General features: G+C 39.7%; 1 protein-coding gene across 4 annotated transcripts in view; it reads right to left on the bottom strand.

Moving 5' to 3' along the window:
• The window catches only part of LOC139951237 (histone-lysine N-methyltransferase 2A-like), a 44,524-nt gene that overhangs the window by 28,184 nt on the left and 4,230 nt on the right, over positions 1 to 12,110 (bottom strand). For 3 of the 4 annotated variants that reach the window (XR_011787740.1, XM_071950015.1, XM_071950017.1), the window contains exons 3-14: positions 11,862 to 11,932; positions 11,182 to 11,383; positions 10,549 to 10,879; positions 10,280 to 10,327; positions 9,229 to 9,278; positions 8,234 to 8,475; positions 6,061 to 6,186; positions 4,368 to 4,478; positions 3,132 to 3,269; positions 2,446 to 2,538; positions 1,311 to 1,431; positions 576 to 689 (exon numbers count right to left, since the gene is read on the bottom strand). Coding sequence is in view for 3 of the 4 variants with exons in the window: in XM_071950015.1 (XP_071806116.1) it covers positions 576 to 689; positions 1,311 to 1,431; positions 2,446 to 2,538; positions 3,132 to 3,269; positions 4,368 to 4,478; positions 6,061 to 6,186; positions 8,234 to 8,475; positions 9,229 to 9,278; positions 10,280 to 10,327; positions 10,549 to 10,879; positions 11,182 to 11,383; positions 11,862 to 11,932 (1,647 nt within the window). In the remaining variant the exon portion in view is untranslated. The remainder of the gene's footprint in view (positions 1 to 575; positions 690 to 1,310; positions 1,432 to 2,445; positions 2,539 to 3,131; positions 3,270 to 4,367; positions 4,479 to 6,060; positions 6,187 to 8,233; positions 8,476 to 9,228; positions 9,279 to 10,279; positions 10,328 to 10,548; positions 10,880 to 11,181; positions 11,384 to 11,861; positions 11,933 to 12,110) is intronic. The other variant, XM_071950016.1, reaches the window with a different exon arrangement.

Below are 12,110 nucleotides of genomic sequence, written 5' to 3'. Positions count from 1 at the left end.
GGAGCATTTTTGCGTGAGTAACAATGTTAACAGTCTAGTTATACAGAATTTGCTTTTAATATCATTATAAAAGGTACTAGTTTTGTACAAAAACTGATCACCAAAGAAGGGCTTTACATAGCCTCGCTACAATGGGCAGCGAGCCGCATTGATACCACTCCAGACCTGCTACCATGGTATCGATACATCTCGTCACTAACCCCTGGAAAGGGATAATATTAATAATAATAACCAGCTTTTAAATAAGGAAATAAAACGGAAGCGACGAGTTCTTAAACGGACGTTTAAGAACGAGTCACTACTCTTTTATTCCCATTCATAAATGTCCTTTTGTTAAAAGTCTTTAAAATAAAATACAATTATAGACACGTTGACAAGTGAAAATATTTTGGTCAAAAACTTTGTGAAGAATCTGTTTGATGCGCGTTGGTTGTGTGCACACGCACGTGCTTAGAAATAGATTCTGCGCGCGCGCTTAGAAATAGATTACGACTGTTACTAATAGCTATGAATTGCGTTCAGCAGGATAATCTTGCGCGCCAGACACGCAAAATGCAAATAATTATGAAACATACCGGTGAGCCCTTCACACTTTGCGTGGACCCAGCGTTCACACTTTGCACATTGCATCATCTTGGAGACGTAGTCATCATCTTCATAGCACTGGCTGCAGATCGGACAGTAATTTCCTGCACAAAAATATTTAGAATAAGCATCAAAATACAACTAAACATATAGCAATCAGAGGAGTGTCTAATCAGCCAGTAGTTTCCAGCAAGAAAATGGTAGAGATTAGAGTTTTAATCAAAATACGACTCAACATATCAAACTGGAGGAGTGCCTGATCGGACAGTAGTTTCCAGGGATGTGATTGCTCGCTTAAAAACAAGCCTGAAAATTTAAACAGTCTGGAATAGTGAGTCCCGTCCTTGCGAGTGCTTTGGCATGGGGTCCGGGGCAAGTCATAACATGAAAAGTTCCACTCTTTGGGTTAGCATTAGAATGAAAAGACACGCAATACTGATTCGATAATCTGTAAGAAAGGCAGAAAGAACTTTGGACTGAGCACTTTTGGACTCCAGAAGACAATCCAGAAGAAGATCAGAGCATCATGACGACACTCGGAGCATACTGATCGAAAAGTCGAGTTGAAACCAACGGTTCTTTTCAGAACCACCCCAACTCATTAGAGATAGTCACTACATGGTGTTACCGCAAACCTTTCCATATCGTATTTCCACCACGCAAAGTTTCAAATCCCACTTGGCATTTCACTATTTTTGAAAAAAAAAAAAAAAAAAAACTCTTACCTTTGTCAAAAAGTTTGCCACAGTCTTGACACAATGAGAAGTCATGTGACCACTGGGCATTTGACCCTTGACCCGGCGTGGTGGCATCACAGCTCTTACATTTAACACACTTTGTGCAGACCTAGTGGGAATGGAAATTGAGGCTACCATTAAGAAGGAATGCTATAATAAAGGCTTCAAAATAACCCAAGGCACCCATAGCAAATGCCATGTGCGTTTGTTGTGTCTTTGCAATGTTTCAATAGACGATGTGACCTATGTTTACACTGTATACGTCATGTTTACACTGTATACGTCATGTTTAGCCGGGCAAAAAGACGTGTATTCATGGTAAGCATACACTTTCTAGCTGGCTGCCAAAACATAAAGGTTTTGCCAGGCAGTATGCGGGCGAATCATGTTTTTGTTTTCGAGTGATGTCAGAGGTCATATCATCTGTATATATTATAAACTATTTCCTCATAGAAGTGTCACTTTACCAGAAGGAAATTGCTGTACCCATTCAAGAGTGAAGTCTAAAATTATCAGTGTGTAATTTTAGGCTGAAAGCTGACTAACTATGAAGTAAGCTTGGGCAATATCTCGATATTTTCGATATTATCAAAAATGGCGATACCATTTCATGGCGACTCTGGGAAATGAGTTTGACTGCTCAGCAACGACACGTCGATTTGGGACTGCAGTACCACATGCTACATGTCCTACAAAAGGCGGTGGACACTATTGGTAAATCGTCAAAATTATTATTAGCATAAAACCTCACTTGGTAAGGAGTAAGGGGGAGAGAAACAGCTCCCTCTGAAGTGACGTAGTTTTCGAGAACGAAGTTATTTTCCACCAACTTGATTTCGAGACCTCAGAATTAGAATTTGAGGTCTCGAAACCAAGCATCTGAAAGTAAACAACTTCGTGTGACAAGGATGTTTTTTTCTTTCATAGTTACCTCGCAACTTCGGCGACAAATTGAGCTCAAATTTTCACAGGTTTGTTGTTTTATGCATATGATGAAATACACCAAGTGAGAAGACTGGTCTTTGACAATTACCATAGTGTCCAGTGTCAGAGATTGTCCTGGAGGGGATTTCAGGGGATTTGGGATCAATGGGATTCAAGGTATTAAGAAACATGATCTCACCCATATCTTCCTTCGTTTGGACGGTTTGGTCGGATAGTTTGGTCCAAGGCACTGAGGATGGTAACTGCTGTGGCATTTATCACACGTTAAAAGCTGGAACAAAACACAAGAACAAAAATATTACAGTCACATGACGATGAGTACACATGGACTAGAGGAAGCTAGCAGGCAAGAGAATGGGCGATGCTTGGGTAATTTAAACTTATGTGCATTATTGTACATGTGTAATAAATGTTATTGAATGAATTAATCAAAAATCCGGGGAAAAAATATACAAAAATCTAATGCTAAATATGCATTTCTAGATTTTTCACACTGAACTCGGAGACCACATATTTTGAAGTGAAAAATCAGGAAACCAGGAAAATTCAGGATGATTCTCACGCTTGAGCAATTAGTACCGATCACATCTTGCTTAGCCCATTTGGATTCAGTCTTAGGGCCATGTCACACAAGGCAATTTACGGACAACCAGTTCCAGGCAATCTCCATGAAGAAAAAGCATTCACATTTGAACGTTCACCTATTTCTCTTGTGGATCGTAAAACAATGTTTGAAAAATGACCCGTTTGCTACCAAAGTGGTCTTGTAGTATGCACTGCAGTTGGTTGCCTCCAAGTTGCCTGCAAAAGTTGCCTCGTGTGCCCTTAGAATGCTGGCATCACTTGCCCGTTGCGTCTACTCACCTTCTCCTGCATTCCACAGACGTGACAGAACTTGCAGCGCTGACAGCACCAGTTCTCTTTCTCTCCCTCCAGAGGGCGCTCTTCGTCCTCCAAGCAGAAGGAATGGAAGGGCTCACAGCACACGTTGCAATAAATCAACTGCATTTTGAAAACAGGCACACACAGATTGTACAAAAAATAATCCAAAGTCACTTTCTTCATTAAATGGAAGGTACACTATTGGTAATTGTCAAAGACCAGTCTTCTCACTTGGTGTATCCCAACATAAGTATAAAATAACAAGCCTGTGAAAGTTTGAGCTAAATTGGTCATTGAAGTTGTGAGAAAATGACAAGAGAAAAAAACACTCTTGTTGGACGAATTTGTGTGCTTTCAGATAGGAATAAAAGACTTCTGGCTAGAAGTCTTTTATTATTTTTTTAGAGAGAAATTACGTCTTTCACAAAATCTATGCTACTTCAGAGGGAGCTGTTTCTCACAATGTTTTTTACTATCAATAGCTCTCCAATGCTCGTTTTAAGTTAATATTCGTTTTGAGTAATTACCAAACGTGTACCTTCCCTTTAATGCAAATTGCAGTTCCATCTAGTAGGGCAACAGGTTAATGGTCAAAGGATGAAATTACTGGCAGTTACAATTTTAAATGATTTTGGATTAATAAAAGACAAATTTGATTGAGCAGGATTTGACTTCACAAAGACTCGTCTGATCTCGACTTAAGATGAGTTCATGATTTTGGATTAATAAAATGTTGGCGGTCTCCCTATCTTGTCAATATCTTTGTTATAGGGTGTCAGTCAGAAGCCAAACAACCGTTAAAAACGCTGTCAGATTTTTGGCCGATTCGACCAAACAATTTTTATTTAAAATTCAATAGGTATTTTGATGGGGGTCGAGAAAGTTACAAGCTTTCATTTGAGCCATTGCTCGAAAAAGTCCGCCAATCATTAGTAGCAGTGAAATAAAGTGCTCAAAATTAGTTTTTGTCGGGATCCCGACAATATATCACGTGACCAATTCTTATGTGTTTATAAGAAACATTTTAAATTTTTGTCATGGTTCCTGGATCACACCCAAGTTTACGATACAACCTCGGAAGCAGCAGCCAGGGGATCACCCTAAGGGGGTGCGACTTTTATTTCAGATAACAAACAATAGGCTACAGGCTAAACCAAAACATCAAGGGACTATTTTATTTAACTTTTAAGCCAAGGGTTAAGAAATGTACATACATACCTCATGTTTACCAGTGCTACCACATAGATAACATACAGTGCGGGGTACCATTGGTTCTGATGAAAGTATGGCCATACCTCGGAGCCAGGCTACATCGATGTCGTAGTCCTCCTGAATTAAAAAAAAAAAATATTCTAATTGAAATCGATGATTCTATACGCTGTAGTGCTTATAGCACGTGGGTAAGCTTGGGCGATATCATGATATTATCGAATATCGCGATATTAATTTGGAAACGATTTCGATATCGGATGGATTTGGTTTTAATCGTAATATCGATATATCGCGGTATATCGCGATATCGATTAAATATCGCGATGTATCTGCTAGCTGAGACATCTTGCACCCCATAGGTTTGGAGTAAAACCAGAAGAATAGGTCATTAGAACACCTCTCTTATGCTATGACTGTCTCTTCTACAACTTTCTTTTGGAGTTTGAAGACTGATGATGTCAAATTTAATTAATCGCGATTATATCGAATATCGCGATATAATGTCGGCGATATATCGTGAATAAAATAAATCGATATCGACCAAGCTTACACGTGGGTGTATGGAATGATCCAACCTTTACTGGTTTTGTGTAAATAAGTGCAAGATGTAACTTTAAAGGCACTGCAGTGGATTTCACAAAGAGTTAGGACTAGTCTTATCTTGAGTTAGTCTTAACTCTTTGTGAAATCGACCCCCTGACACGTTAGGTAATTTTCAAAGACCACTTGGTTGTTGCATAAATTAAAAAAAAAAAATTGAAAATTTGAGCTCAATTGGTCATCGAATTTGCAAGAGAATGACAAAAAAAAACCTTGTCGCACACACTTGTGTGGCTTCAGATGCCCACAAAAAAAAGCTTCATGCACTTCCCTTTATTGTCTGAATTGTTTGACCTGCTTTTCTATTTGATCTTGTTGACTTGATGTACAAAATGTCCGCAATTCAGCCATGAAATAATTACAATGAAAATACTATCAATAAATGATTGACTTACAAAAAAAATGTTTTAACAGATGTTGAATTTGCAGCGGGGATAAAGAATATTTTGTTTACCTGTACAACGATGTGTGTTGGCACTGTATACTCAGTGTCTTCGAATCCCACCAAAGTAATATCCCACCCATGTAATGTGCCAGTGATTTGTTTTGTCAAAAATTATTAAAAGAACACGTTGCCTTGGATCGGTAGAGTCGTTTACCTATACACCGATGTGTGTTGGCACTGTTTATACTCAGTGTCTTCGAATCCCACCAAAGTAATATCCCACCCATGTAATGTGCCAGTGATTTGTTTTGTCAAAAATTATTAAAGGAACACGTTGCCTTGGATCGGTAGAGTTGGTCTTTGAAAAGCGTTTGTAACCGTTTGTTATAAAATGCATATGGGTAGAAAGATGTTTTAATAGTAGAATACAATGATCCACACAAACATGCCTCGAAATTGCACGGTTTTCCTTTTACCTCGTCGACTAACACGGTCGGCCTTTTATAATGGCCGACCGTGTTAGTTCGCACAGTAAAAGGAAAACCACGCAATTTCGAGGCAAACTTGTGTGGATCATTGTATTCTACTTTTAAAACATCTTTCCAACCATACATGTATGCATTTTATAAAAAAGGGTTACAAACGCTTTTTATAGACCAACACGTCCAATCCAAGGCTACGTGTTCCTTTAAATTTGATTTACTGTTTCCTTACCTTGAAGTCGATATTAATTCGATGATGGATCACCTTCAGAGGTACGACAGGAACTTTGGCTTTCTGCTTTGCAACGGGCAAGTTCGATGAACTGTTCCTGTTCGCCTCAAACTTCCTCAGCTTTGCCTGTCGGTAAAAAGACATTTTTAATTAAGGAAAAAACAGAAAAATCTTGCATAAACAATACTCTTTTTTTGCTCATCCAGTTATCCTAATTTTTGTTGAATAAAGCCATTAAAGCCTACATCGTTCTCAGTCTTTCGTAGAACATGCTCAACTTTATCCCCATGGAAATCTGCTCCGTTGACGACCAAGCTGATGACAGAATGCGAGTGTTTTGATGTGTGTTCTTTTTGTCAAGGCGGTTGAAACTAGTTAGGATGCTATTGCGTAATTTCACCAAAAAGGGCGATTATTCTCACGCTATCGAATTATCTGAATCGCCCTCTAGTGTGCAAGTTTTAATACATTTATTGTCACAAATGAAGTAATACACAGACTACAAGCCTGTGCGCTGCATGATGGGATTTTAGGCTGTGTGTACGTGCATTTGGCCACAAGTTTGCCAATGAATGTTTTTCTGTTTTAACCTTGAGTGAATGTTTTTACATTTTATTTGAACCTTGAAATAATAAATAAAAGTCATAGTTCTGTAGTACCGCTGCGAATATTTTTGACTGGTCAGCCGGACCAGTTGGCAAGGTGTTTCAGCTGGTATGCCGCGGTTTCCACTGGCATTTGGCCAGCAGACCACCGTTAAAGGGATGCTGCAGTGAATTCAAATAAAACAGTTAATTTTGCTGTCATTTAATTCTGATATATGTATTGAACATCAATAAAATTAGTTTTGTTTATTCCCGACATATCTGACTTGCATAATTAGCTAATAAGTCATGCCCCCCCCTTTTGTGGATTGTTACCGCCCCCCTACCATCGACGTCATGTTGGGAATTCAAACATATCGTCGGCAAAAAGAGTCTGGTCCCTCACTAAATGCGCCTAGGTACCAGGCCACACAAAGCACACGTCTCTATATGCACACAGCCAGGGGGCCCGGCGGCTCGGGTTACCGACATGACGTCACGTTTATGCAAATGAAGGCTCCCTTTTAGGGGCGTGGTGGGTTCCCCTAATCTCTTGAAAACCATTTTTAAAATACTTGCGCATTTAATAAAAAACATAAAAAAATATTTCAGGTTTAAAAAGTCATGTTTAATAAAAGTCATGTTTTTTAAAAGCTGCCCAAGGGTAAAACACCACTGATCCAGGGTACAAAGTACCAACTGACCAAAGGAAAACTACCACTGACAAAAAGTAAAGTACCACCTACCCAGGGTGAAGTTAAACTTGACCAATAGCACCACTGACAAAAAGTTACCATTGACCACAGCAAAAAAAACACAGTAAAATTACCTTACTTCGATTTGAAACGACCCTAGGTGACAATCCCAATAATTATTACCAATGACCGCAGGGTCATATTTTATAAAGCTGCTTAGGTAGAAAATGTAGCTGAACAATTTTATGCTAAGCAAAAGAGAGCAGGATACCAGTCACAGATTATACATGTGACATGGCAGTTTGGCTGGTAACCCTATTCTGTTCAGCAAAATTTTGTTGTGCTCTACTTGTTGTGCTTTTAAAGAAGCTCTATGAAATTTGGCCCGAGGCAAAGTACCAATTTGTTCATAGTATAGGTTTTCTCGGCCAATTTCGGAAAATGAGCAGCCAATTTAACCCTCAAACTATTCTATTTCGCACGAAATAGAGTGCTAATGAAAAGGGTCATTCGATTTCGTTTTATGATTAGTCAATTGTAGTGTTGCGTCATACGATTTAACAAAATAATCATTCAATTAAACAATTCATCAAAGCAGCATTCAAATTCGCAGACGCTTCTTGAGGCGTGTGTCACAATAAAGAATGACGATACACTAAATTGAACAAAGTGCTAAAGGAATTTGACTCGACTCAAAACGAAATTGAATGGCCGAATTCTGAATTTGAAAAGCAGTAACAACTAGAGAGGCAAAACAGCTTCAATTTGAATGCATGAAAATGAAATTGACTGCTCATTTGCCGAATTTGACCGAGAATTTGACCTATACAATACAAACATTTCCACATTAAAATTTATGTTAATTCAAACGAGACTTATCATTTTGAATCTCACCATTTCTTTCTCCATGCGTTGTCGCTGCAGCCTGCTCATGGGTGCATTGGAGGTCAACACCTTAATAGACCCCTGATGCGTCGGTAACTTGATCCTGGCTTTGAGCTTGCCTAGCTTTGCTCTCTGCTTGAAGGGTGACGTCCGGAAAGGCTGACCAACTTGGGCCTGAGATGCCATTTGTTCCTCTCTAGCTTTCGGTTTCAGGTTCTTCCGTTGGAATCTGGGAGATCTCTTACGCACTGCTAATATGAAAAGTAAAATGAGCCATTGATTCATAAAAGCAAATTCATAAATACCTCAGACAGTTTTGCTATTCATATTGGTGGAGAGTGCGTCACGTGTGTGTATCATGTGTATAAACCTTTGTTTATGACCAGTAAAAAGTGTTGAAACATGGGCGTGACACGCAACCTTGCATTTGTGCTTTTAAGACAGTTTCTTCATTCCTATTGGTCGAGGGCAACGGCTGAAACAGTTGTGCCACATCACGCGATACGCGCACAGCATTCCCTTATAAGGAGTTGTTTACCCGAGGGCGGCGGAGGGCTTTGCCATTTCATAGCTGGAGGGGTGTTGTGTTGAAAGAAATCATTGAACAATCATAATTTTTGCATTTAATTTACTTTTTGACCAAAAAGTGTTGATGTTTTTGACCGAAAAGGTTTTTTATGAATGGGAATCAAAGTGTGTTGAATCGGTCTTCAACTAGTTATCTTTGAGTCTTGGGAAAATGGGCAGCAGTTTACTTTGGGTTGAGGAAAATGGTTTGTGGTTTACTTCACGGAAAATGGGTAGCCGTTTACTCTGGGCCGAGGAAATGGGTAGTGGTTTACTCTCGGTTGAGGAAAATGGGTAGTGGTTTACTTTGGTTGTTACGAAAATGGGTAGCAGTTTACTTTGGTTCTTGGGTAAACGAGTAGTAGTTCACTCTGGGTCAAGGAATATAGGTAGCAGTTGACCTTGGTTTGGGGCAAAAGGGGCTTAAAAAAACATACCCGTTTGTATTCTTTGATGTTTGTAAACTGGATTCCAACATTTCTTGAATCTGCAAATAAAAAAAATAAAAAAAATAATAATATTAGGTTCTTATAGATTGCACAACAGGGCCCAATTTCACAGAGCTGCTTAAGCAAACAAATTTGCTTAAGCAGAAACATCTTTGCTTAGTAAAATCAGAGTACCGGCCAAGACTCGACTCAATTTTTATGCTAAGTAAACAACAGCTAAATACCAGTCACAAGCAATATATATGGCATGACATTTGGTCAGTAATATGTGAAAAATAAGCAAGCTATTTTCGTGCTTTAAGCACATTTTTTGCTTTAAAAGCAGCTCTATGAAATTGGCCCCAGACCATATAATTGATGTACGCAATAGACACAGATATAGATCAGATGTAGATACAGATGTAGATTGTTATTAGCTGGGATCCATGGGAGATCAGTGAGTTTTTCTTACTGAATGGATTTCCCAGGATAAACAATAAATAAATAAATAAATAAATAAAATAACTAAATAGACTGCCCTACAACATGGCCACTTCCATAGCAACAAAAGGATTATTCGAAACGGTCTTATCTGGGTGATAGATCGAGGCAGTTGTGAGATGGAACTTGAGTTAGAATCGATACAGTTCAGTTTTGAGCAATTTCTTGAAAGTGGCAGCTGGAGTAACAGAAAATCAAGATTGCCTTGTAACTTTTCATTTCGCATCTTTCTTCTCCTTGGTCAGTTGGCACTGAATGGTGCCGCTGTGCCCTTCATTATAGCCCTCTAACCATCTCTGCTATTGGCCATGGGGGGTAACTGGCATCTCCAATGATCCAGTAGAACTAGGGAAAGTACTGAGTATACAGTGCTAACACACATCAGTCTACAGTCGACTCCCGTTAATACGAGGTCTGGTCCATTTTCCTCGTACCATTCTGACCTCGCTATATCCGATCGCAGTAATAATCCGAGTATACAGTGCTAACACATACCGGTCTATATGGGTTAGACCAAAACTATTAGAAAACTACAGGTTGAACAATAATCTATACTTACATGCAAGCCTGACGCTTCGTATTTGGCCCACCAAACTTGGTTTTGTCTCTGCAAATAATAAGAAGTTCAAAAAGAAACTTTAGAACAAGGATTTTCTCTCGCAGAAGAAATTTGAAGGACACATTTTGCCTTTCGATTAAGCTTTTTGTAAAGTAGTCTACTAAGCTAGTAAACTGTGCTGCTACTGTGAGTCTACTAAGGTAGTAAACGTTGCGCAAGTGGACTTATGCAGTTGCGTAAAGATTCGTGAAATCAGCTGCAGTACTTACAAGCAGAATTCACACTCAGCGCAGTCTTCCTTCCGCTGGCACGGGCTGCACTGCCCACATCGCATTCGTTTCAGTCTAGGAATCTTAGGCCCTGAATACGGAGCCACACGGATCCGCACCGAGTGCCCAAAGGGCAGATCGTCGCTCGGAGTTGAGGGCTCATATGGCAGATCCTCGCTAGGGGTGGATTTACTTTTCCTACGGTATGGTGCCCGCTCTTCACCGCGCTCATCGTTAATGAGCTCATCTCTGATCTTCTTGTAGTTCGCTCCTCGGTTTTTGCGAGAGTACTTGCTGGGTGAATCTTGGGTGTCGTCAACTTCTGGAGTTTCTGAAGGGGTGGAAGAAGGAATAAAAGACGATATATTTGGATCACGAATTGCCCCGAGTGTTAGTTTGTGCAGTACTATGACTTCTTTCTCAACTAATTTCTTTACTTCAGAGGGAGCAGATTCTCACAATGTTTTATACTATCAACAGCTCTCCATTGCTTGTTACCAAGTTAGTTTTTGTGCTAACAGTTATTTTGAGTAATTACCATTAGTGTCCAGTAGCTTTAAATCAGGAAACAAACCTGAGAAATCACATGTCTGATTATCATTTTTTCTTGGCCTGGACTTGATGAAAACTCACCAATCTTGACTGCCTCATCGTCAGACTCCAGATAATCCTGTGTGAGCGCACTCAGCGTAAGTTCAGACATCCCGTCCGTCTTAGTGAAGGTCGCGACCTCTAACCCCAAGGCCACGGAAGCGCGACGACAGACGTGTTTGATTCTTGGGCCTCTGGCGACGGGCGTTTCTTGACGCTCGACTTGAAACTCTTGCTTTAGAATCTTTAGAATGACAAAAGAAGAAAAACAATTTTGGGAACTTGTAAAAAAATCAGTCCAGGGGTGGATTTCACAAAGAGTTGGGACTAGTCTTACATGTACATGTATCTCTAATTAGGACAAGTTACTCGTTAAAACTAAAGTTTTTAATAACTCCGAGTCCTAGGCTACATAAAAACAACTCTGATCAGCCTGCAGTTGACTAGTCTGATGCTAACCCCACTGGGCGTTAGGCCGGTTTAATTTATAGTATGTTGCGCGATGCGATGACCGTGTAATGAAAAACTTGACGTGGGATCCTAAAAAACACAGTTTATAGTCTTCGCTGAGGCCTATAAATTGTGTTTTTTAATGATCGCGCTAAGATTTTCATTGCACGACCATCCCGCAACCAACTATATATCGACCTTTATACAGTATACCTGCAGTCCAGTGTTTACATGTATGTGTAGCCACAGACTAATGAGGGATTATAACATACCTTTGCTGGTTTGTTAGCCATTTGCTCAGGGGACATGTCCGCTTCCATTGCCTCTGCCATCTGTTTAGAAACTGTAAATAAAAAAATATATAAGTCGAGTTTTCTTCTTGATCCCGGCCTCTTGGAATGGTCACACCGCCTCTTCCAACATGTCCAAGAGGCCGAAAACACCACCTTGATTGAAAATTTCCAGATTTTTTTTTGTAGTTTAACTTCTGTAGTTATTCAAGAACGAAGGGACGGGCCGAC

The sequence above is a fragment of the Asterias amurensis genome, chromosome 19, assembly GCF_032118995.1.
Source record: "Asterias amurensis chromosome 19, ASM3211899v1".
Taxonomy (NCBI): Eukaryota; Metazoa; Echinodermata; class Asteroidea; order Forcipulatida; family Asteriidae; genus Asterias; species Asterias amurensis.
The sequence above is the reverse complement of the archived record's forward strand: the minus strand, read 5'-3'. Positions and strand labels throughout refer to the sequence as shown.